Below are 26,757 nucleotides of genomic sequence, written 5' to 3'. Positions count from 1 at the left end.
AACTAGTTGAAAAAGGAAATTAACTACTGAGGACTTGACTCAATTAATAACTTGACTCATAAGGAAACAAATATAACTCAAATCAAACCCAACTAGAAAGGAAACTAATGAAAATGGAAACTAACTAGTAATCCCGTACTCAATCTTAGAGCCCCCTTTTTAGACCCATAAAAGTGGTCTATTACACTCAAAACACATGGGATCGAAAGCCTAACATGTATGGAACCCAACCCTAGGCTTATTCCTAATAAAACAAGCCTATTTTGGTAATTAATCTGCATCACATAGCATCCAACAATTTCCTTTTTATTTTTGAGACCCATGATCAAAAGAATCCCACACAATGAGGAGAGGCATGAAGCCCTTGAATCCCCCCCAAACCAAACACCCAAACACGCATTTATATTTTTGTGCTGTTCAAAACAACTGGAACCAGCAAGAAAACAGGTTTGTGATGCTTTATTCTTCTTAAGTTCAAGCTGTATCGTCGGCAGTCAGTTACCATACTAGCAGCCACTCATCCTTGAGTGTGTATCGATGATGACGGGTACCTAAGTGGAAATACTGATTTTCATTTCTAAATTTTGTGCAGTGGAGTGCTGTATCTTGACGACCCATATTCATAATGAAACATCCAACTCGCATCTCAAACAACAGCCATTAATCCAAAAGTAACCCATAGAAGCCTCTTCATAATTTATCTAAAATGAATCTTCAAAAGGCTATGAGATTGGGAATCCACAATAAATCAGTACCCACATTGGTTTGCCTCTTGGATGGACATTTCTAAATGACTAGGTCAAGCCTTATGTATATCAATGCAAGGGAAACAAGAAGATTTTGGACAGTTCAGTACTACCATAACAGTTCATGAATATGAATAGAATGGGAAAAAAAAATCGGAGTACTGTAACATAAAACCAATCTGCTTGGAAGGCAAATGGGATGAAGTTGGACTAGATAAAGAATCTGTTAATTGAAGAAGAAAAAGAAATGAAGTTCACTATCTTCCAAGCATACAAGATAGACAGGCAAGAAGTGACCAAAGCTCCAAAAGAAGCATATTATACATGGGGTTTGGCCTTTTTTCTTTCTTTAATCATGCATAAGTCTGAAACATAGATGTTACATACAATGAGTAAAATGACAAAACAGAAGTTCAATCTCCAAACTTTATATTATATGCAAGAGTAGAGCATACTGAATGGAACAATTAAGTCAAAGAGCCATCACAGTAGCTAACACTTATCAAATTGACCCCACATCTCCCATGATCCATCGGCTGTAATGGGTTAATCAAAAATCCACCCAGCAACAAGTTTATTTCAACAGAGAAACATAAACGTATCTAACAATACCTTCCTGACTTGTAAAAAATTTGTTGAGATATTGCCGAAATTGTGCAAAGGGGAAAAGCATTCTTCAAAGAAAAATATGAAACAAAGCCTACCCAAGAAAAAAATTTAGTTCATATGCAATGTTCTCCACTATATAAGGGTAATCAACATACACCAAAAATTCATCTATTCAGTTCATCAAAGTCCTTCAAGACAAAGACTCAATCAAGCATAAAGAAGCCATTGCCCAGTCTCAGAAAGTAGACTTCAATAAGCTAAAGTATGTTTTATCAGATACTTTAACCTGCTACGATTGTGAATCTGATGATAATTGGGTAAGAATTGTTTAATTATTTTAGTGGACACTCCCAAACGGAATTAGTAAAACCCCAGCAGAGTAAGAGAACTTTCAAATATCTCTAAGACAGCAACCACATACAAAGGTAGTCTACATAAAATGGAGAAATAAGCACCGGAAAAGGCAAAAAATTATATGAAAAATATACTCCTCAGTACCACCAACCTCATTGGCGATTCCATACTTTGCACAATCAATTGCTAGACGGGTTGCACGTCCAATACTTTCCTTTGTCCTTGACAATGTTTCTATCATTCCTTCAAAAGCATCTCGTGCAACAACTGCCTCTGTACCACCACTTAGTGACCCATTAGGCGCCCTCTGTCCTGAACTAACCCTTCCCTCTTCAGGATCTTCATGTTCCAGTTGATTTTGTGATGCAACTTGATGAGCATGAGGAGATGGAGAAGCAAGGGATAAGCGAGCATAAAATCCCTTTGCATCCTGCTGCATAGCATGGGTGGTGCCAGACAGGAAGGTCTGAACTGCAGAAGCAGGACTGGGGCTTCTTTCCTGAACCACTGTAGCGGTGGAAATAAATGTTGGAATAGGATTATCATGAGAAAGAGATTGTGAATATGCAAGTTTTCTTTTCGCTTGCGCAGCAGCAATAAGATGTTTCAAAGACGTGGCAGAATCTGCAAACTTGGTATCAGTCAACGAACTAGCAGCTATATCATCACCAATGACATTCGATCTGGAAAAACAAAAAAACAAAAACATAAAATACGCATGAGAAAGTAAAAACAGTGACTAGTAGTATGATGGGTATAGCCAAGCATCGGTGATGCCTACCGTTCCCCAAGCTGAGAATCATTCAGGGTAGAGTACTCCAGAATAGCAGTATCATTCATCAGTGGATTAGTCTTTAAATTTATCTTAGCCTTTTCTGCAGATAAGGCTGGCCTGCTTCTCTGGATTGTTCCTTGATTAGAAGAATGGTTTAAACAATCAGAACCCAGGCCTGAACCTTTGGCAGACCCAACCTGAGGCTTTCTAGAAGTGGTGCTGGATGCTTTAGTTTGGAGCTTGATGGTTTTGTGCTCCACTTGCTTCATAGAAGTAGCCAACCCATCCTTAGGAGAGACCAATGTTGGCTTACCCTCCTTGGCAGAAGATTTCTGTGATTCCAATTTATCAGGACTATGAGAAACCTGTGCTGCCATTGGCTTTCTCAGCCTTTTCTCTTCATTTTGCTTCAATTTGGGTGATAGAGGATCATGAAGAAGTCTGACAGAGGATTTTCCATCCTTTGAAGGGCTCTCACCTGGTCCAGCACAGTCCAAATGTTCTTTATCCATGCCATCTCTAACATTCGGCTGAGCATGATTGAGATTTTCATGATGTGTGTTCTGAGAAGAACCAGAGATTTGTGAAGGCACATCCTTCGACAAGTTGATCAGTTCTCCGTGAACAGGAGTTTTGAGCTTTTCTTGGTCATTATGATCATCAAACTGACAGACAGCTCTTCGTTTTGAGTGGAATTGGATAGAAGGAGACCTGTCACAATCCGAGTTTGAAACATTATTCTTATGGATGTCATAACTCTTTTGTGCTTTACCCCCAGCAGCGTCTGTGGCACAATCAGTCATTGCCTCCAATGCCCGACGACGGCGCTTTGTCAAGGGCAGAACAGCTTCATCACTTGGTAAGTTGTTTCCAACACTAAATGTTTCAGTTTTAGAAGCCGCACAGCTTTCAGCCTTAACACGTGAAGATGACTTTTTACTCTCTATAGGTTTATTGCTTTTGTCAACAACACCCGGACTCAGAGAATCATTCCTTATGCTTTTAGTAACAGATTTCTTGGTGGTATCCTCACCAACAACCACCCGCTTTGGTCTTTTGGCTGGATGTGGATCCTCATTTGTAGCCAACTTATGCATTTTATGTCCAAGCTGGGTTCTCTTCTTCCTATGATCTCCAGAAAATAATTGCTCATCCTTGCCCCGCTCCTTAGTATTGTCTATAGCAACATTGCCAACATCACATGGTTCAAGTATGTCTGCTCTCATCTGTTTTTTAGCTTTTACCATGCTTTTGTCCTTCTTTTCATTGTTGAGATCTAAATCTGATCTCAACTCATCATCATGCAAATCCTTAATGTTATCACATGGAGAAATTTTGTTTTGTCCTCCACCTTGTAAATGTACTCCAGAGTCATGAAGACCAATATTGCCTTCTGAATCAGAGTCATTATGCTTAGGTAGCCTTGAAGTAGTCTTTTTTCCTACTTCTACTGCAGCCTTCTGCTTCCTCTTTGATTCTATAACCATATTCTTTGCCTTCCGTCCTCCACCAGTGTGCTTCCGGGAAACAGACAAAGCTAAAGGCGGGGAACCATCACTTTCTCCATCAACAGGGCCAGAAGGAGAACTTTCTTCAGCATCAGGGTGAATATTCTCCCCATCTCTATCCTTATCACCAGAGATTTCTTTAAGTGGAGAAGGACCATTCTGCCTGGATACAGATGGTACCTCTTTCTTAGGAAAATCTGTGCCATTATTGGATAATTCACTCCTCTTCTTGACAGATAACATTTGAGATGATCTTTGCTCTGTATTAGATGAGACACAAGGCTTAATATCCATATCATCAGTCTCAGACCGTCTACTTGAACAGCGTTCCAGACCATAACCTGCATCACCCGAGGCCTCATTACTTGTGCTTTCCTTCCGTTCAATTGTCTCAGTCTGACTCTGACCATTCACTTCAGCATCTACACCATCCATTGGAAGTGAGGAGCCAAGGGCTGTCTTATCAGTATCATCTTTACAAGGGCCCAAGTTCTTCTGCTGTAATTCTTCAAAAGCCTCACAGATCTCCTTCACTGCACGAGCAAAATCTCTGACAGTCTTACCTTGACACCTAGCAGACAACTTATTCCTTGCCTCACTTGTAAATACCTGAATATCAGCAGGGGCAACAAAAGCACTGCACAGAGAGAAGAAAGGTGCCGATTACGAAGCCAAAAGTAGTAACCATTCTTCAAAGAAGATGAAAAAAAAATATATTTGCTAAGAGAACAGACAATCAAATGCACTGAAGCAAACCTAGCAAATAAGTTAATGACATTAATCGCTTCTTTTTAACATATCATACATGTGCATCAGGAATGTGTGAAAAAAGCTGTCCTTCAGCTCTCTTGAGCACCATATGAAACACAAACATAAATTCTTCAGGAATCCATGAGACCTCGTACCACAAAAGTAAGGGTAAATTAAAATTTCAACAAAAAAGCAAACTAAACGATGAATTGATGACCTTACCAGTTCAAGACAGCACAAAGACCGCAAATAGGGGGGCAGGGGGAACCTATTATGCTCCCAGTCAAAAATATAGGATTTCATAACAAAAAGAAACCTAGTACTTTTACCCAAAGACATCCAGATTCCATTCACATGCCAGATGGAATAGGTTGTGAACAATAACCTGCGATGAGGGTTTTGTATTGACTTACAATGCTAACATGAGACGGGGTCATAATTTAGTGATAATCACGTCACCTAAAAGAATCTAGGATCATTGGAAGGAAGAAAATATTCTGGTCAGTAAGGAGGAACTTAAAACTGGAGTTTTGACGCTCAGAACACTAAAAGGCAAACAAGCTCAAGGGAACCAAATTAGGATTCAACTTAAGAAAGAACACAAAGAAAAACCAAAATTAGATTTAAATGAATAAGAACAGTAGTGACGCCAAGAGAGAGAGAGAGAGAGAGAGAAGAAGAAGAAGAAGAAAAACTACCTAACGTTCTGCTTGTATGACTCAATAAGCCAGTTCCTCCCACACAAGAAAAAATTCCTTCTGGCACTTTTAATTTTTTCTTCTTTTTTTTTCCCCCCCCCACTGTTATCTAAGAGTTAAATGTAATCTGAGTCAGATAAGTAATAGAAGGCGTCTCTAGTTTAGAAGTTCTGAATCCCACCCCAGTGACCCCACTATAGTTGGTTCTTTTCGAGTCCAGTTAGAATTTTATTGAAGTCAAAGAACTAATATGAGAATTAGAATTTTATTGAAGTCAAAGAACTATATCAGCCACTAAATTACCTTCTGAAATTGCATTTTATTTCAAATCCAGAATTGGCCCAATTAGGCCTTGACGTCAGCTACATACGTCAGTGTAAACAATTTATGTTTGCTATGAACAAATGGCTTTATGGATTATGATGAGAATGGTTCTCTTCCCCGGTTTGAAGGTCAAACCTGATATCTGTTCTTCTTCTCCCCTCTATTCAAGCTCTAACTGTTCAACATCTGCATACAGAAATTTAGTGTTTCTCACACATTCAGGTTACTTATTTTTATTCTACTATCTAATTAAGTTTATATGCTTCAAATCAAATGTAGAGTCTAGCCAATAATTCATAATTGATTGACTATTTTTGTGCTGCAAGAGTATAACCAATAAATTCATAATCAATCAAATCATTATGTGGTCAGTCATAGTCTTTAGTTTTTTACCATCCCTACATCCATCAATCTAAAAAATCATAGGGACGCTGTGCCGACCTTCACATCTTTGCAAGAGATGTTGCAACCCTTAATCTAGGGTGAAATCAATCTCTTAGCCACAGCCCCTGTTTAGGTCTGTAGAACAAATTACTGAAGCCTGCTCAGATTCTAATTTTTTTTGTGGGCACTTTCTTTAATATCTCTTAAACTATCATATTCTGAAATTCCAGAATTTGCAGCTTTCTGGTTTCTAGTATCTTCTTTGTTGAATTAGGTTTCCAAAATCTAATACAATTGGGGTTTGGGGAGTGTTCCCCTAGCATCACCACCACTATAACCAAACAATGATACAGGAAACACTTAAAGATAGAACTTTCCGTAGACGTTACTGAACTTATGAACAGACAATAACGATTGGAAGTGTGTAAAACAACTGCCCTCACAGGCTCACATCAGACATGAAAAAACAACCAAAATATGACCACAACTAAATTTATCCACTGGCTTGATTTCACATCAATGTATAACTATTTCCAGGAATTTATAGATTGGTTTTTAAGTAAATCACGGTATAGCAAAGCTTAAATATTTAGTTTGTTACTAATTCCAATATTTTTAATCTAGATTTTAAAAACCATGGTGTATGTTGTTTGCTGACTACATAGTTTTGGTTGTATAGAAAGAAAGTAAGGGATGAATGTCACACTAAAACAATGAAGGATAGCATTGGAGTCAAACGGTTATAAAAAAAGTAGTACAAAAAACAAAATATAAGCGCTGCCACTTTAGCAAAATAAGAATTAAAATGAAGTGGTTAGCATGGTTTAAATTTATCTCCGACATGATACGATACCCTCCGATACCATCATAAATTTAGCCGATCGATACGGCGACCAATACTAATACTTTAATCCTTGATCTTTAGCATATCTTAGCATATCTCAGATAAGATATGATACCCTCGGATAAATCTTAAATTTAGCCAACCGATACGGCAACCAATAGCTGATACTTAATCCTTGGTGGTAAGGATATATGATTAAGAGATACATAAGTATGATAGTTTTCATTATTATTGTGTCAATCATAAAGAGAGGCCAAATTGAAGAAGATGTTACTCATTGAACTAAAGTAAGGAAGATGAAGTGTTATGGACACACTAAAATCAAATTAAAATTTTTTATAGGACAACTATCAAAGCACCAACGTTGTATGCGGCTGCCTAAATGTTGAACCACAAAGTAACAACACACACAAAATAAGCATAATTGACATGAAAATGTTGAGATAGTAGGAAAACAAAAGGAAATACATATTAAGAAATGAAAAAAAATTGATAGGAGATAAGTTGAGGTGGTATGGGCACTTGCAAAGGAGACCAATGAGTGCATAGGTAATAAGTGATATAATGTAGATTAAAAGAGTTAAAAGACAAATAGTTATACCAGAAGACTCGAGAAGAACTGATGAGGAAAAATATGAAAGATTTTAATGACAACAAAACGCGGCTATAAAGAGCTGAAAGGCAAGATAGGATCTTCATAGCCAAACTCATTCAGTTGGGAAAACACTTAATTGTGCTGGATAATTTTAGTCACGATAATGTTAGAAAGATAGAAACATCCTAAATAGCCCAGGCACTGCCTAGGTGTGCCCTAGGTGACAAGAAGATCAACACTAGGTGCACAATAGCTACTCAGGTAAGCACCCAAATGCACAACAAGGCTGTCATTTTGACAACATCGCTGAAAGACCGGAGGGGGGGGGGAGTTGCAGACATTTAGGTTGTCTTTTTTTTTCCCCCCTTTTGTCAGACTATGTATAATAAGTACTTGTTACACTATTATTTTATTTCACATATCAAGCGTTTGATTAAAAAAAATTGTCTGGTGCTATGCAACAAGCTCATGTTTGCACAATGGACAGATGATGGTCTACATGTTTTAAATCATCATTCTCAATTATGTTAAAAATAATTAAGGAGAAGTGTCACAACACATGTGCCCAGAAGGTTTTCATGACAATAGCCAAAACTGCCATGTGGACTGAAAATTCGGATTCTGGACAGACCATGTTCAAACTAGGTCGCCCATATCAATCGAGAGGGCACAAGGCCCACACATGGTGGGCTTTTCTCCTTGTTTTTCAACAGTCCCTGTTCAACAGTTGCAAACAGATTATTAGTCGTCAAGCATTTTCCAACGCATGATATTAGCACATGAAGAAATCAAATTGGTCTGAACATTAAACCACAATTACATGATGGGGTGCGCATGTCCACTGAATTTCAGCCCAACAAAATTGCCAGGGGGTGGATGTGTAGGATTGGCATCCAGCCTTGTCTGTGGCGGAATACAACTAACAAAACTTGAAATGAACCCCCACCCCCCCCCAAAAAAAAAAACATGGTTAGGGATCAGAGACTAAACAGAAAAGTGGTCAACATATGTCAATTTAAATTTTTTTTTTCTTTTTCTTTTTCTGTCGGGCATTAAAAATATACAGTGTGCAGATAAGAGGCTGGGAGCACAAGGACCACCACATACAAGCTTTTCTAGACCTTTTGAGCTGAACAATGCCTACCCTGACCCCCTTGCTTTCTATCGATATGGGCCAGCAGATTCCAGGTGTAAATAAAACTCAGAAAGCACCCCGCTAACGCCCCTTGACTATACATCAGTCCCAAACAAATTTAACTTTTTCAAAAATTTTCCAAAAGAATGAGAATAACACAAGCAGAAGTCAGATTGGTGTGGCCATTAAACCATGATTAGACGATGATGATGATGATGTGAACATTATTATATCCAATAAATTTTAGCCATCGTTGAATTGCCATGGAGTAGTTGTGCTGTATCCATGGTTCGAGGTTTCAGTTTCGGGCATGGTTTTGCTGTTTCGGTCAGGCACGAAACCAAGATATATCCCGGAAACCATGTATTTTTTTTTTTAGAGGAAGTTTTGGGGTTGGGTTTCAGGGGCCATATGGACAAGTTAGGTCATGAAATTTGTGGGACACCAATTTTACCTTCGAAGCGTAGTGAACCATTAGATTTAAGAAAAAAAACAACACCCAAAATGGTAGTTTAACTTTGGACCCCAGGTTAGTAGTCTACGACTCTACGCTGCATACAATCTCTACCCAGGTTATTCCACACAATATTTTGTACTAGAACACATATAATTTAAGTAAAACAAATTAATAAGTCTTAGGAATTAAATTATTAAAAGACATAAGATCATAAACCATTACATAAATTAGGCATCATACATGGTTTGTTAGTAATGTTACAAAGTCACATATATCAGAGTAAAAAATAGTCCAAAACAAGTATTAATCTATTTTTTCAATTTTGTTTTCCAAGAAAATCATTTTTGCAGAAATTTTAAAAACAGAAAATATAATCTGACTGCTTCATATCAGAGAACGAGCTACGGTTAACATATAAAAGTTTGAATGGCAACAACTAAGTATCGATCATATTTTTCTGCAAAAAATAGTTTTGGAGAAAAATGAGTTACCTTCAAGTTTAATCTGGCTCAAAGCTTGTTGTTGGGTAGCAGATCTCATCCAAATCTTGTGGTTAAGCAAAAAATCTTCTTGTTCCATGCTTACTTGGGCAAGATTTGGTCAAAGGAGAGGCAAATAGGAGACTTGGAGGGTTTCTTCACAAATAGACGAAACTAGACGAGACAGCTGAGACCCCGGTCTCCTCGAGTTAAGGTATTTAAAGCAAGTGGCTTGTAACATTTCTTCTAAGGGAAAAAAATCCGAAACGAAATATCGAACTGAAATTCTGCGAAATGCCAAAATTTCAGTCGAAACCTAGAAGTATTTGTGTCTCGATGTTGGTTTCAACTCGGGGGCTGGTGAAACCAAGATTTTTTTCCCGAGATTGTGTACCATGTCTGTATAAACTTCCAGCACCATGCGTGCCAGAAATGAACCCAAAAACTTAAAAAGAACCAAAATTAGAAATTAAAATAAATAAATAAATCCCTTCCCGAACATAAAGTAGCTCGAACGGTATGTGACATAAAAAAAAAAAAAAAAAAATAAAAAGAAAGAAATTTTGTTGCAAGAAAATCATTTTTTACCAAAAAAATAAAAAATGAAACATAGAAAATTAAATTCGACTCCATCAGTCATAGATCGGGGTATGTTATGTGACATAAAAAAATTGAAGGCCAACCACCAAGTATTTACCTCATTTTTTGCAATATATATATAGGGAAAAGTGATATACCTTCAACTTTGAATCTTGCATAAATCTTCCAAAAAATGCAGCAAATCTTCGCTTCCAATGCATTCCAATACTGTCCAACAACTTGTCCCACACTTGTACCGCGCAAGGATTAAAGTATCGGTATTGGCCACCATATCGGTCGGCTAAATTTAAGATAAGTATTGGAGGGTATCATATCGAATCGAAGTTACGCTAAGATATGCTAAAGATCAAGGATTAAAGTATCGGTATCGGTCACCGTATCGGTCGACTAAATTTAAGATCCGTATCGAAGGGGTATCGTATCATATCAGAGATACTTTAAACCATAGTTGTACGGGAAAAACCAGATTTGCAAATCAATTTTTTGTTGAAACAAGCGAAGTGAATGAAATGGGTCAAAATTTCGACCCATTTCATTTGAAACCTAACATTTTATATTAAAAGGAGTGTATCTTTTCAGTTGAAAGGATATATTTTGTTGAAATTTCGCCAAAACAGCGAAATTTCGCCCAATAAACTGTACTTTGTGCGTCGTTCAAGGTTTTTCATTTCGACAACAAAATCATTTTGCAAAATATCAGGAAACCTTGAACTATGCTTCTAGAAGCTTCCTCAAAAGCTTGTACAAATATGCATAAATTGAATATCTGAAATTGTTAGCCCTATAACTGATTTTAAATCTCTGTCCTGGTTCAGTTTTCTTTACAATCTCAACTAGTCTTTTTGTTTGATTAAATAACTAAACCAAACCACAAGACACTACCACTTTGTTCAAAAACCATGCAAAGCATAGAAAGACTTGGTTGTGTTTATCCCAATAAGGATTTCTTCCACATCCTAACAATCCCCCCCCCCAATGTGGTTCAGGGACCTAGAAAAAATCAAGAGCCAAGAAATCTACTAACACTCCAGGATCGGAGTTCAATAGATGGAACTAATATAGAACCAGAATTAAATATTATTCTGACCACTAGCTTGAAAGCTATAATGCAATTCAATATTCCACAAATGAATACAGAAGAAAAAACTACAACCAGGATCACCATAGAAGTCAATAGAATCAATTTCGGGACAGATGAGCTAGAAGAAGACATCAGAATTAGATAAGAAAGGGACACACCTAATCTCAGAGATGAACCAAGCTAGAAGAAAGAGAAACAAGAAGTGACGATAGGTCGTACCTGGTAAATACTAGATCATAAGACGAAGAACAGGAAAAGAGATTTGGGATGCCAATCTCGTATGCACAAGAGGTCCAAAAACTCTTGAGAAAACTCAAAATTCTTCACTCAAATCATGCTTAATAGATGGGGGTGTATATGTATAACAGTATTAGTAAGCTTTCAAAATGCCAAATCTAACTCATTAAGAAACCCCTATTCACGCACTCACATTGACTTAACTTGTAGATTCAAACCAAAACTCTATCTAGCTAATAAGTATCCTAATCTAATACAAAAACTTAGCTTTAACTACTAATATTGTGCATTAAATTCACCCCCACATTATGGGCTTATGATCTAGGCCTGTTATACCCCAACAAAGAATATCCCTATTTTTCACTCTCACCCAGATCAATTGGTAACTTAAACCAGGTGATTAGAGGTCCACTAATGGGAACTAAACCATATTCAAATTGCAATCCTATGTGTAGCCATAAGATTCTAGCAACCGCCAGATGCTCATTTGGCCATAGGGAGCACAGACTCAGTCTTGGGTAAATATGAAATTGTAGGAGCATAGGTCATTCCCTCGGCTTACATCAGCTGGAAAGCCCACCTAAATGGGAGAGTAATAGGAACAGACGAAGCATGATTTGTTGAGACAAGCACAAACGAGCAGACTAAGAGTTGAAATTTGGGAATTGGAAGCTAGAGAAGCCTTATGCAGAATAAGTTACTTTCTAAAATTTGATCCTAAATAATTTAGTTCAAACATGTTATACATGTTGGATGTTGGATTATTCTGGGAAAGGATCTGTCAAAAGTGAGAAGGGGTTCATTCATAAATTTTCTTAACAAATTTATACATCAACGGTATAGGGAATCAGAATTGGACAGTTTGAATTTGTTTTGGATATGAAAGGACAAGTTTCAGAGGGCATAGGAAAGCTGTTTGATATCAATAATTATTAATAGTTCATTGCGTCAAATAGGAGCATTCGTTTCTAAATGCAACTGTGGCGCGACTTATATTCATTGACTTAGAATTCAATGGATTTCCTGCAGTATATCTTCTTGGTCTGACAAGGTTATGCCGTAATTAGCTGCTATTAAGGTTATTCTTGCCGCTATATTACTTTATTTTCTGTTATTCTTGATCTGCTAATGTTGTTAAGTTCTTAATAGCTTTTTTGCAAAAAATTTCATGCTTCAGACCTCTTCCTGTCATTTCGGTTATTCTTGATCTGCTAACGTTGTTAAGTTCTTAATTGCTGTTTTGCAAAAAAAAATCATGCTTCGGACCTCTTCCTGTCGAGGGATCGTCTTTACGTTATTAAGAAATCGATCAATCCTTAGGTATATTACTGTCTAAGAACATTCTCTAGAAGACCTATTGCTGTCCAGGAATCTGTCAACTCAGATAGTAAACCAATCCAACATTTAATTTTGTGTGAAATGATGGGGAAACCCAAATGACATTGATCCCAAAAGGGCCGTCTCATCTTCCTTCTGGACTTCATTCTAAAAACTTCAACATTCTTCCTAAAATTAAAAATCAAATGTCTTGCTAAAACATAGGGGATTCAGCTCACTACGAGGTCCATGGTGCACAAAGAGTGCTATTTTCTTCTAGACAAATAACTAACCTTATCAAAAGCTGATGTCCGTCTTAATCGACTAATCGTGACTAAAGTTTCTCATAAGAATCAATTTGCGTCCCTAATAATAAAAAAAACCCCAAAACCATGACCCAATTATACAGTCGAAATTTGAAGTTAGAAATCATAAAACCATCTATTAAATATATTTGCAGAATAAAACAAGCACATAAAAAGAGTACAACCAGATACTTACATTTCTTCGGTTCCAAAAAATTGGACAAAGTATTTCCTAGGATCAGGCGTCCGTTCCCAATCCTCAGGGCGGCTAATCTGCAGAGCCCACAAACCAGCAAAACCAAAATATTAGAAATAAAAGAACTATATTTGAACCATCCAATGCCAACATAACCAAACAGAGAAAAGGTTTCCGAAATTTTTAGTACATCCAATCTACAAACTAAATCATAATTACTTAAATGATCCAAAGACCCAATTCCCTAATCATAGTCACTCGCATTCCACCATTCAACTGCTAAGAAACCCTAATGTTCTCATCAAAACCTCTAGACAACAAAAAGTTTCTTTTGGTAATAGAAGTAAATCAAACAACACACCTTGGCAGGCCAGGCAGGGAAGCCTTTAACCTTGGCAAGAACGAGATCACCTAAGCTTAACTGACTCTTAGCCTTGGCTTTGCTCGCTCCACGTTTACGCCCGGGAGCCATGGCGGCAGAGGAAAACCTAAATCCAACGTCGTCGTCTTGGAGGAGGCTCTGATCTGAGAAAAATGAAAACCCTAATAAACCCCGATAGAATCAACGAATCCTTCGCATCCGCGATGAGACTCTTCACGTCAGAACGCCGCAGTAAAGTCCCGCGAGCGAAGTTGGGTTATAGCGGCGGTAGCGAAGTGCCGGTTAAGGTCAAAGAAGAAGGGTATGGCACTTGAAAAGTTACGATTGGGAGCGAGAGCGAGAGCGAGGTGTGTGTGCGGAGGCCAGCGAAGAGCAGAGAAAAGAGAGAAACAGATGATTTGTGTAAGGGAGAGAGAGAGAGAGAGAGAGAGTAGTACTTGTGTAAAAATAATATGATTATTAAGGCTCAATCTCCTACTTCTCAAGACCAAGGAAGTGGGTGGGTCGTGTGTGTGCCTCAATTTAAACCCGGTCAGGTCAGGTCGGGTCGGGTCGGTAGGCTCATTCAATTTTTAAATGGGAGAAAGAGCACTGCAAATCCGGTGTAGGTAACACCAGCACATGGGGCTGATCGTAGATTCGGAGGGTATGCAAGAGTATCTTCAGAGCATGGAGCAAGGGATAGCATGGTCTTTTCATTCCTGCCTGTGTATGTGTGTAAGAAACACCAGATTGATAGGGTTTTTTCTCCCTTTTTTTAATATATTGGGCAAAAGAACACTACCCACTTGCACAATCATTACTCCAACATGCAGATCAATGGGAGGCTACATGGACATTTTCAAAGCATGGAAAGGGGGGTAACTCAGTATTTTTGTACTCTATTGTGTCTAAACGTAGACACACACAAATAGATAGTGTTCTTTTTCCCATCATTTTTAATCAATTTAAGAAAATCAATTTAAATGCATGGAATGACCTAGGAGTGTTCCATATGGTTGTACATTGGGGAATTAGTGTCTTGTTTGGAAAAGAATTGAAGCTTTTTTTTTTTTTTAATAAATCATGAATTCATTGAATATAGAGAAGATCAAAAGAGATGTGTTAAGAATGAAGAACATGAAGCAAAAGAGTTCCTTGACCCTAATTTAGCCACATAATCAACTACATTGTTTGGTAGGGTTGAGCATTCTACCACACTATACTGACATAGTCTAAAGAAGCTTTCCTTAAATTCTTGGAGGTTTGTAAGAGCAAGTTCCCTCACATGATAGGGATTATCTTTGGTGTATTAGAAAATAAAGGCATATCAATGTTCCAAGATCAATTTTTCCCATGGAGAGAAGGTGATGACCTCAAATTAAGGGTCCGTTTGATAACATTTCTGTTGTTTCTGTTTCAAGAAACTGCATAAACATAAATTTCCTTTTTTAAAAACAAAAACGGAATTGAAGGTATTTGATAAGTCATGTTTCTAAAAGTCTATAGTAATCAGTGAAAGAATGGCCACGAGTCGTTTCCATAAATGGCGAAACAAGTTCTCTGGGTCATTTATTGAACCATAAATAGGTAGAAATTTCAAATTATATTTCTGAAAAAAATGAAACGAAACAGTTTTATCAAACACTTTTTGTTCCGTTTCTATTGTTTCTGGACACAAAAACTACAGAAACGTGTTTCTTGAAATGTTATCAAACGGGCCCTAAGCCTCACCATGGCCATGAAAGGCTAGCTACCAATGATTGCTATTTGACTTGGATTTGGCAATCAACAGGAAAACCTAGGTACTTGTTCTTTCCTTTTGCTTCACTACAGAGAATGATCTCCACCATCTCCTATTTAGCCACAGTTGGGGTGCTCCTACTAAAGGTGAAACTTGATTGTTGCATGTTAATTGATTGGCCTGATGCATTATAATATCTGTTAATGATATTATTATGGATATGGAGATGGTCCCCTTGAATCCTTAAGGAGAGAAGGTTTTCACGTGTGAAAATTAGTCTCGAGATCATTGGACAGTTCCTTAATTTACATTTGAATGCCTTAAAACCTATACTAAAAAACCATTGGATTTACCAAACAATTTTTAGATGGCATATATAATTTTCCATCATGTATCTATAAAGACGTCAACATATTCATTATGGAATAGATACAAAAGCTATATGAAAGGAAAATGGTAGGCAAGATTATGAGGCTTATTAATCTAAATTACATAGAATGAAGTTAAATTGTAGAACATTTGAATGAGTTACAAAGTATTGTCAATCAGTTATCTTTTTGAACAAAGTGTTTGGCAATCAGTTACAAGCCTTGTTACTCTTCAGCTCATTATTTAATAGTTTGGAGACTGGTGTGTAATTCTATATTAGATGGTGTACTGACAACAAGTCAAGTAACAAGAAATTGATTGAATAAAGAGATAAGAAGAAATTCTTTGGTCTCATTTCAATAAGAAGCATTTGTCACAAAAAAACCTAGGGAGAGTAAAAAAAACTCTAGGAAAAAGTTTACATGCAATTACTGTAAAAAAAATGAAGGACATGAAAAAAAGAAATATATAAAACCTCAAAAATGATACAAAGAGAGTGGAGGAAAAGACATATGGAGATATTATCATCTTTCAAATTGTGAAATTTGTTGTCACACCTCAATGGATATTTATATTGATAACCGCATTGATCTTGTTCCTGTTCCTCCTCCCTTAGCACATAGCTATCAAGGGATATACAACAAGATAATGGAGATGCAGAAGATGTTGATGGTAAGGATGCTCCTACGATTGATATAAGTGAGGTGATAAGAGGAACAAACGACTCACATGCCACTAATTTAACCTTAGTTAATGAAATGATCTACTGAGGCAAAGGTTGATGAGTGTGAAAGACACACAAGTGGAGTATTTGCAAGATGGTAGTATAAGCTTTGACTGATGCAAATTGGATTAATGCAGTGATTAGAAGTTATTGTTCGTTCAAGTTACTAGTAGAGCATATAGTAAATAATGAAGTGAGTAAGTCGTTTGCAGTGATAAAGGAACCACGCAGCATGATTGGTAAGATGTGGTTGGCACTCCTACCACATGAGCATAAGCTTGGTGTATGTCATTGTGAAAATCTTGTGTTGCCTAAACACATAAACGTTGACATGACAAGTTTAGTAGATCCCTCCTTATGAGTTAGAGGGGGAGCTTTTTTGGTTTTCTCCTCCCAAGTAATATATATTCCAAAAGATATGTTATCTGTATTAAGGTGATTTAACTAAACTCATACTTTTTAAACTTCACGGCTTCTCTCCCTCTCTTTAATATAAAAGGGAATGGTGGGGGTTGTTTGATATTTATCCTATTTGACTATTTGTTAGGCGCATCATTGATCTTTAAGCTTGCATTTTTCCTTCTCTACGTTTTTCATATCACAAGAAGTGTGAGTGGAGAGAAGAGAAGGAGAAGGTAAATCTCTTGTTGCTCAGATTGGGTTGGCTTAACAATGTTCTCATTGTTGATGAGAAAAAGATAAAGTACTACAATTTTTTCTATATCTATCATATCATCATCACTAAGGTAAGAGTACAATATTATTATGGATCTACCTTGTTTGCTGAGTTGTTTTGTTATCCAAAATAGTTGTTATTCTTATTGTCAGCATTGCATTAACTAGAGAGGATTGTAGCCCCATTATTTTCTTACAACGAAAAGATTTTGTCTAGTTAGGTCTTATCATTTTTCCCTTTCACAATAAAAATTGGTGTGTTTTTTTTTAGTGATTAACTTGATTTGATTTATCTGCATTGTTAGTTTTATTCAATTATAGTTGTTGCATATCTCTATTATTTTACACATAGATGGGAAAATATTAGTTTTCTCAACACTTTTATCATGAAGGAGTTAATGCACATGAGATTAGTTAGCAAATCAATATTACGGTTCATACATGTGGTAGAAGAAAAGGAGAACAAGTCACACATGTGGTAGAAAAGATAAAGGGAACTCTAATGTGCAAATACTTTATATATTAATTATATTTTTCTTTTAAAGCATTTAACTACATATTATTCATATCACCAGAGTGATGGGGAGGCGCTTCTGCACGTCTGTGAGGCTTGTAAAAGAGCTGAATAGATGTGTCGAGGAGGCATCAAAACCTACATTTCCTATGGACATTTATGTTATTATTATACTCTCTAGAATATCAAGGTTTATAGTAATGTACTTATTTTGTTTTCTTGCCTTTCTGCCTGGTTTTCTTTCTCTTGAGCTATAAAAAAAGAGATTAACCTATATTAAATGTGAGTTCATATCCAAGAAGCATACTCCATGTATATGATGTGGTAATTCAGACCATTGGTTAGATAATAGACAATCTGGATGGGTCAATTGTCAAATTTTAAACTCAAATTCGTCATATGCCCTCCCCCATGTGTTGGCATCCATTTCCTTATATGTCCATGTACGGATACAGTTTGACCATTGTCGCACTCTCTCTCATAATCTTGAGTTTTAAAGTTAGGCATGTTTGTTTTGCCATAAAATATTTTACAATATTATTTTAAGACCAATATAAAATTATATAAATATTATGAGAGAGGGATAAGCACGCCACCCGTGTGCACGCTAGTGGACGGCACCAATGGAGACACGAGATGGGACATCATACAAGAGGAGTAGGGGAATCATTTCAAAGGGAGAAAGAGAGAGTTATGCACAACGCCCACTGGCATGCAACATGCATATGATATGCCCAGCCTTTTCCCAAATATTATAAAAGTGGAAAATATATGTCTTACTAATATGTTACACAAAAAATTTTAAAACGATATTAATTTCAAAATTGATGATGGTATTACTCTTGCAACCCCTGGAGGACTACACAACCATTATTTGATTGGATTAATCTTGTTGGTCACCAACTAAGAGAAAATGTCAATGACATAAATAGAAAACAAAATTTGGTAAAAGCATATGGGAGGCTGGGATGGGAAAGGGCATAGGGATTTTTCATAGGGGAGGAGGAGAGACATAGACAGGGATATGGGTATATAGCTAGCATACCCTATATCCAGCATTTTCCCAATAAAAGATGAAAAGTTTCATATGGGCCTGTGTGGGCCGTTGGATAAAATACTTGATTCTTGTGTGCCTACTCAATGATTCAATGGGAATTTAAAGGAAAAGGAAGTGAAATTTTTATATTTTAAAAAGAAATGTTTTTAGTTATTACCCTATATGATTGCACAAACTACTTAATTTTTTTAACTATATCTAATATTAATATATTTTATATGTAATTTTTATTTTACACATTATTGCAAAGGGTTTTGGATACAAAGTAAAGTGAAATTTTATAACCAAATATGGAATTATTTAAAGTTAATGTTACAGTCATATGGGTAATAATTACATATATTTATTTTTTAAGTATGAAAATTTCATTTCCCTTCCCTTTAATTTCCCTTACAACCAAACATAGCTTGAAGTGTTGCATGTTTTATACATGATCATATATAAAAATCAGTCCCATAATTTTATTTTTTTTGGGAAAAGGATTCGTGCAAGGGAACCACACCCCCATCGACAATTTATAAAATGGAGGAGTTGGTTTTGGTATTTCGGTGGAGACCACTATTCCCATCCTGTTCATGCTCATTGGGGACCATACATAGAACCTTTTCCTTTTATGATAAAAAAACTCAACCTATGCCATATTGTGTGGCTGACCACATATAATTTCGGACCTAGTTTTCCTTGAGGTGAAGATTGCGGGGATTCATATTGGTATGGGAGGGTATTTTGGAAACATACAATTTTTATAAGTGTTTGTAAACTCCACCATAGTGTGGTGAACCTTCATGGGCAGTGGAAAAATACTTTATTTTTACCTATAATTTATAGTCCATAAAATCTGAGGCTGAACCAAAATAAAAAAACTATGGGTTAAGCAAATCAAGGTGGGATCATGCCATGGATTTAGTTCTCAGTATTGATATCGGTATCAATATCGATTAAATATATTTTTATTACTGTTTCACCATTGAAATGATATGGGTAATTAATTTAGATCGATCTCAACTGATATCGATACAATACAACTGATACGATCAATACGATACTCAAAATCATGGATCATGTTAAAAACATGAAAGTTTAGGTTGTTGAAATTCTTTAATTTTTTTAATATTTTAATTTTTAAAATAAACACATAAAAAAAAAATTAAAAAAAAATAAAAATAAAAAAAAAAAAGAAAGGAAGAAAGAAAGAAAGAAAGAAAGAAAGTCTCACTCTTTTTAACTTCGATTTGTCTAGTTAACCAATAACCTGCAAAATTTGACCTTGTGGGCATGATTTTTTTTTTTTGGGTAGAAGTGGCCATGAATCTTGAATTCTCTTGATCGATGAGCAAGTCGATAGCTAGCAAACTAATTCTCAAGAACCCATGTCTTCCTCTACTCGAATCTTGCAAAGGCATGACGGAACTAAAGCAAATTCACGCTCATATTTACAGAATTGGGCTATGGGAAGACCATGTGGCATCAACCAAACTCTTAGAGACTATCATCCTTTTGAATTCAACCAACCTCCACTACTGTCGCCTTGTTTTCAATCAAATACAGATGCCCAACACTTTCACTTGGAACGCCATGATTAAAGCTCATTCAATAACAAGAAACCCAAGTATCTGCATTTCTTTATATAAAGAAATGTTGCAGAGAGGTTCCAAGCCCAATGGAATCACCTTATCCTTTGTTTCCAAGACGTGTGCTGATGTGGGAAACGTAGAGGTTTTAATGGGTCTTCAGGGCCAGGTTCTGGTGCTTGGATTCTGTTCAGATGTTTTTGTTCTTAACTCTCTTATATATGGTTACTCAGTTTGTGGGTATGTTGATTTTGCAAGAAGGGTGTTTGACGATTTGCCACAGAGAGATTTGATCTCTTGGACAACCGTGATCAACAGTTATGTTCGTGGTGGTCGGGCCAAAGAAGCTATAGAGCTTTTCTTTCAAATTGAGAAAGAGAGATTGGAGCTTGACGAGGTCATAGTTGTTGCAGCGTTTACAGCTTCTGCTCAATTGAGGGATCTAAATCTTTGTAGAAGGATAGAATGTTTGGTTCGAGATTTAGGAGTTGAGTTTAATTCTTTTATGATCAATGCGTCGATAGATATGTATTCTAAGTGCGGGAGCATTACTGAAGCACGTAAACATTTTGATAACATGGCACAGAAGAATGTGATATCTTGGAATTCTATGATTTTTGGATATGGGAGGTCTGGCAACATGAAGGAAGCAAGGAGGCTATTTGACCTGATGCCCGAAAAGAATGAGATATCATGGAGTACTTTGCTTAGTGGGTATGCAAAAAATGGTGCTTTGAAGGAGGCACTGATGGTGTTCCGTGAGATGCAGGCTGAAGGCATAAGTCCAAATGATGCTTCCATCACAGGTGCTATTACTGTATGTGCCCATCTGGGGGCTCTAGAGCTAGGGAGAGAAATTCACTCTAGTTTGGATGATCAGAAGGTCCGATCTGATGTTGTACTTGGCACTGCACTTGTGGATATGTATGCGAAATGTGGGTGTTTAGACATTTCATCCAAACTGTTTGATATGATCTCAAGGAAAAATGCTGTCTCTTATAATGTGATGATGTCAGGACTTGCAATTCATGGGAAATCTTCAGGTTGTGTTGAAATTTTCTCCAAGATGGTAAATGCCGGCATAAAACCAGATAGTGTTACATTTGTCGGGATTTTATCTGGTTGTGCTCATGCTGGCTGGGTGGAAGAAGGAAAGAAGTACTTCAATTTGATGACCCAAGTCTATGGGATTGCTCCTCGATCTGAACATGTCTCATGTATGGTGTATTTAATGGGGAAAACTGGGAATTTAGAAGAAGCCCTTGATTTTGTAAGGAATTCCCCAGTGAAGGCAGATGTCTCTATTTGGGGAGCTTTACTTAGTGCCTGCAAAACCCATGGTATTGTTGAACTTGGTGAATTGGTTGCAAAAGAAATTCTTGAGTTGGACCCTTGTCATGGGGGAGCTTATGCACTACTATCAAATTTGTATGCTGCTGCTAACAAATGGGAAGCTGTTATGAAAGTCAGGAAGAAGATGAAGGAGATTGGGGTTGGGAGTCGTCCTGGATGGAGTTTGATCGAACTCGAGGGGAAGGGACATGAGTTCTATGTTGGGGACAATTTGCATCCTAAAATTAAGGAAATTTGGTCAATACTGGGTTTGATGGACTTCCAGATGTTGAATTGGACTAATTCTAGAGTCTAGACTTAAGTATAACAATAGGCTTGCAGATTCTCAAGGAGAGATTTGAAGTTTGAACAGAAATGATTTGGACCATCAATGAGGTTGAGTGGTGGAGGAACTACTAATGACAAGGAATGCTTTTGGAATACTGTTTATTAAAGTTAACACACAAGAACAGGGGAAGAAAGGAATTGGGTTTGGCTCTTGGGACTGGACTCGAAAAGTAGGCTTGTAGCTTCCCAGGGAAAATATCTAAAATTCGAACAGAAATGTTTGATGCTGTTCATGTGATAGTAAGGTGGAGCTATCGATGATAGGAAATGATCTTGCAAAATTGTATACTCAAGCAGAAGGAAGAAAACAGAGACTTTTGTGTGAGGTTACTAGCTCATCATTGGAAGAGTTTTGATATTCTTTTAGCCTGTTTGTGTGATTGATAGGTCGAACCTTTGATAGAAGGAAGTGATTCCAGAAGTCTATTTTTCCAGAGCAATAAAAACAAATCTGGGAATATGTTGACTTATTTCGACCGAATGTTACTGTTTTGTATAGTAAGATACTGACTTCTGACAATGGCCTTATAAGGGCTCATGAAAATGTTTGTATGGTGTAAATGCTTTAATCAATGAGGATACAATTTCTAGAGTTGCAGATCCATTATTGAGCTGCCAATTCCAAGTCTTGCTGATTTGGCTTTTATCAACTTCTGTTGCCAAATACTTGTGTCATGGTAAAGATTATGATGACCAACTTGCTCTTGCCTACAGAAAAGTTGTACAGATCTATTCCCATTTCAATGGGTGGAATCAACATATGGTTTTTATATTCTCTGTGGAATCATCTTTCTTCTGTGCCAAGTTCAATACAATTGAGGACATTAAAGGCCAGTGAACCATTGCTTTAGGTGTGACCGGAATAGTGCCTAGGATGCGCAATGGACAAAATATCCACATTTGGAAAGATCCTTGGATTCCAAAATACAAAGCGTTTCGTGTTCTCCAATCATTTCATCCACACCCCTTGTTTTCTTCAGGCAAAGACCTCATAGCTAATGGGGAGTGGAATCTGAACTTAATTTTTCTTAAGAATGTTGCAGATGCTATTTTAGCAAAACCTCTGACCAGGAACTTAGTACCGGATCAATTAATAACATCGTTATCAAATCAGGTGTCCTCAACTCTGAAAAAACTGCAGATCACTATTTGATCAACCAAAATATACTCATTTAATACCAACATCCATGGATCTAATGCATGGAAGTCTTTATCGAAGCTCAAAATTCACCCAAAATTTAAGTTGGTCTTGCAACCGATTGTAAATTAAGAAAAGTCCTAAAGGAAGAAGATGTTAGGGATATGCCCACACTCCTATAGTTGGTTTTGATGATAACAAACATATGAAGGTATTTCACAATTTTCCTTCAAGTATTGTTTTGTAGAGACTTCATATCAAAGATCGAATTTGGTGAATGAAATGAAGAAATGAAGATTGAAGTCATCAAATGAAGAGTATCAACAAGTTGGCATCAATGTTTGAAGAAGATATCATAAGAATTTAAGCTTCAAGATGTCAAGACATGAAGCTTAAAGACATGAAATTGCAAACAAGAAGAAAAGAAGATAAGTTTCAAAGAGTGGAAGGTTCAAGTGAAGAAGAAGACCACTAGGATAGATTGGTTAATTTTAATGTAATTTGTAACTTCCACACATATATATATATATATATATATGCACTCACCACGTGCATGTGCATTGCATCATACTAGAATGACCATAGAGCATACCTTGACCAAGTATGGAGAGCCTCTAAGTGGTGAGGAACATATTAGGAAAAATGTGTTATAGTGAAATTATGTGAAAACCACATTAACCTGACTTAAGGGTATTTTGAATAATCTTAGAGTCGGTATTAGGAGATGAAACCCTCATAGAAGTTGTAGGAAATCGAGTCACGATTTTAACACAACTGATTTTAAGTCATTCCGAGGTCGGACCAAAAAGTTATGATCAAAACACTGACGACTAGTCAGTATGACAACATTCTGTCAAAACAGTCTGTCATGTTGGCAGTCGACCGGCTGGAAGCCCCGGTCAATCGAAACTGTCCGAGACCATAGACGGTCGATCGGTAAAAAATCCTGATCGACCAGTGACTGCCTGGAAGTGCCCCAACGGCTATATTTTGCCTCAACGGCTCTTGGCGGTCGACCGGCTACTGATGGCGGTCAACCGGCGGACCCAGAATATGACCTTTTAAGTGAAATTTACTGCCTACAATGCTCTCCTAAGCTCACCTATAAATATCTCTAATGCTACTCATTAATTAACAATTAATCTCAACTTTAGATAAGCATTATTTGAGCATTAGAAGTGAAAATTGGTCTACACCATCTCTCGAGTTCAAGTTCTTTATTTTTCATTCAAGAGGAATTCAAAACCATCTACAAATCTTCATCTACATCTTGGCATTTACATTACAAGCATCAAGAAACTTCAAAAGGTGCATTCATTCTATCATCATTGCATATTTCATTTGTACCACACTAGAGGTAATTCTCTTTTATTCCACTTCTCCATTTTCTATTTTACATTAAGTCTAGACTGTACTTAGGCTTGTGTAAGGACCCTCTCATCTTTAAGAGATTGTAAGTATCCTCTTATCCTTAAAAAAGTGTAAGGTGTCTCTATACCTTAAAGGAGATTGTAAGGTGCCTCTCTACCTGCAAAGGAGATTGTAAAGGTGCCTCTCTGCCTGTAAAAGAGATTTGTAAGTATACTCTTATCCGTGAAAAAGATTGTAAAGGTTTTCTTCCCTACCTACCGTACTGAAAGGGAGAACTAGTAGAATACCTTACAAAAGGATTCTTGTAGGGAGTGGATTAGACTCGGATTGAGTCGAACCGCTATAAATCTTGTGTTGTGTGATTGTGCTTATTTTATTTATTCCGCATCATTTTTAACTTGCAATCACACTTGGGACCTATACATCGAAAAGAGTTAATTTCCACTAGAATAACCTATTCACCCCCCTCTAGGTTATTTCAGAAGATTAATGTACTCTACACAATAACGAAATACTTGTTCTTGCACTGTGATTTTTCAACCGGATATTTCATAGATTGTGTCAAAGATTTCATTTTCCGAGTAGTCAATCCCTCTCTTTTTGTTGGAAAAGAAAAGTAATTTTTTTTTTTTTAATCTATTATTTCCTTAGTTCTCAATGGTCTTTGGATAGCGAATTTAAAACCAAACATAGCTAATATTAATTCCAAGATAAATAAATAATATTCACTCATTTGGTTGTTATGAAGGTGAAAATTCCAATCTTAAAAAAGAAATTTTTTGTAATCGTTACCCTATATAATAATGCCTCTAACTCTAAATCATTCTAAATTTGATTATTCAATTTTACTTTGCATCCAAATCCCTTGAGTTTGAAAAGTAAAACAAAAATTACATTTTAAAAAAATCATACATTTTAGGTTTGAAATTTAAGTGATTTACACCATCATGTTGAGTAGTGAATACAAAAGTATACCTTTTTAGGCTTGTAAATTTTCCCGTATAACCAAACAGAACACACTGCAACTGTGATCCCAATGGTGTAACCATATTCTGTGATGCTGACTTCAAGGGACAAAAGGCAGACTAGCTGCGGCTAGTATTATTAAGATTAACGAAGGTGAATCTATACTAGCAGTATGCAGGAAATATCTGTAGATGGCAGTCTACAACAATAGTCATGCTCATGTCAAGCAGGTTTTACAACACAGGCCACAAGATCATAACCTATGAGAGAGCACTTCTCTTCATATTCACCTTTCACCTCGTAATATTGCCAAGGGAGGAGGAACAGTACCAGTCTGCAACACGGCCTATTCCTGGTGTGAGATATCACATTGTTCGAGGAACCATAAATGTTGTCAGAGTAAAAGATTGTCAACAAAGGCGTTCTAGTGCATTGTAGATTCTTATCCAAGACTTGTATCATTTGATGATGCCATGTAATTCGCTAGAAATATGTGAAGTGTGACTAACCCAATAATGGAAGTTTCATAAGGGGGCTGGAGTAAGCTACCATGAAACAAAAGATCTTCGTCCCCCAAACCCAAACCGACCCTTATTTTCAGGGGGGCAGGGGCTCTCTGGGCATGGCAAACACTAATATCTTTCTTCCTATTGCTAAACAAGAACCAACTTTTTTTCAAGTATATTTGTCAAGTCCCCTAATTACATGTCAAGTTTCACCCTTAACGGAGTTTTCCAGGCAGCAATATAAGGATTTCAAAATCCAAGAAATGGAAAAATGCATCATACTAGTTAGAGCACAGCACACTTATATATCTATTGGGTTGCATGCCCAAAATTTCCTCCAAGCATGGGTAGCGAGCATCCAACGCAAAGGGGCCTTTCATTCCCTCGTTTCATTGTGGGGGCACCCCACCCCACAAGCACCCCAACCGCCAAGGGGGGACCAGAAAATGCCTTTCATTCCCCCCACCCCTAGTCAGCCCTTGCCACCTTCCAACACAACGAGTAACAGAATCAGCCAGATCACTCAGGTTGATCAACAGGCTCCTTGAGCCAGCACATGCAGAACACGGAAATTTCTTAGCTTACAGAGGTTAATAGGCCATGCTGATTTCACAGTAACCCTATCACTCTGATCCTTGAACAAGGCAATGGTCACATTAACTTGGTTCAAACTTCAAATGAACCAGA

At 37.0% G+C, this 26,757-nt stretch overlaps 2 protein-coding genes across 6 annotated transcripts; one reads left to right on the top strand and one right to left on the bottom strand.

The window, feature by feature from the left end:
• Positions 1 to 1,770: 1,770 nt before the first annotated feature.
• On the bottom strand, positions 1,771 to 14,203 carry LOC122087597 (ENHANCER OF AG-4 protein 2-like). Of its 5 annotated transcripts, XM_042656789.1 has the most exons (5): positions 13,756 to 13,816; positions 13,395 to 13,471; positions 5,900 to 5,950; positions 2,491 to 4,629; positions 1,771 to 2,392 (listed from the first exon to the last, which is right to left on the bottom strand). In XM_042656789.1, the coding sequence occupies exons 4-5, from the start codon at positions 4,425 to 4,427 to the stop codon at positions 1,786 to 1,788; spliced, it is 2,544 nt and encodes an 847-aa protein (XP_042512723.1). In that variant the 5' UTR covers positions 4,428 to 4,629; positions 5,900 to 5,950; positions 13,395 to 13,471; positions 13,756 to 13,816; the 3' UTR covers positions 1,771 to 1,785. The 5 variants fall into 5 exon arrangements, with proteins under 5 accessions (XP_042512723.1, XP_042512721.1, XP_042512722.1 ...); XM_042656787.1 differs by lacking the exon at positions 5,900 to 5,950 and having other exon boundaries at positions 13,756 to 14,203; XM_042656788.1 differs by lacking the exons at positions 5,900 to 5,950; positions 13,395 to 13,471; positions 13,756 to 13,816 and adding exons at positions 4,798 to 4,839; positions 5,744 to 5,890.
• A 6,036-nt stretch (positions 14,204 to 20,239) lies between these two features.
• On the top strand, positions 20,240 to 22,057 carry LOC122086789 (pentatricopeptide repeat-containing protein At2g29760, chloroplastic-like). The gene has a single exon (XM_042655746.1). The coding sequence runs from the start codon at positions 20,240 to 20,242 to the stop codon at positions 22,055 to 22,057; it is 1,818 nt and encodes a 605-aa protein (XP_042511680.1).
• Positions 22,058 to 26,757: the final 4,700 nt, after the last annotated feature.

Source organism: Macadamia integrifolia, chromosome 8 (genome assembly GCF_013358625.1).
Source record: "Macadamia integrifolia cultivar HAES 741 chromosome 8, SCU_Mint_v3, whole genome shotgun sequence".
Taxonomy (NCBI): domain Eukaryota; kingdom Viridiplantae; phylum Streptophyta; class Magnoliopsida; order Proteales; family Proteaceae; genus Macadamia; species Macadamia integrifolia.
Note: the sequence above shows the minus strand (reverse complement) of the source record. Positions and strands in the feature narration are given on the sequence as shown.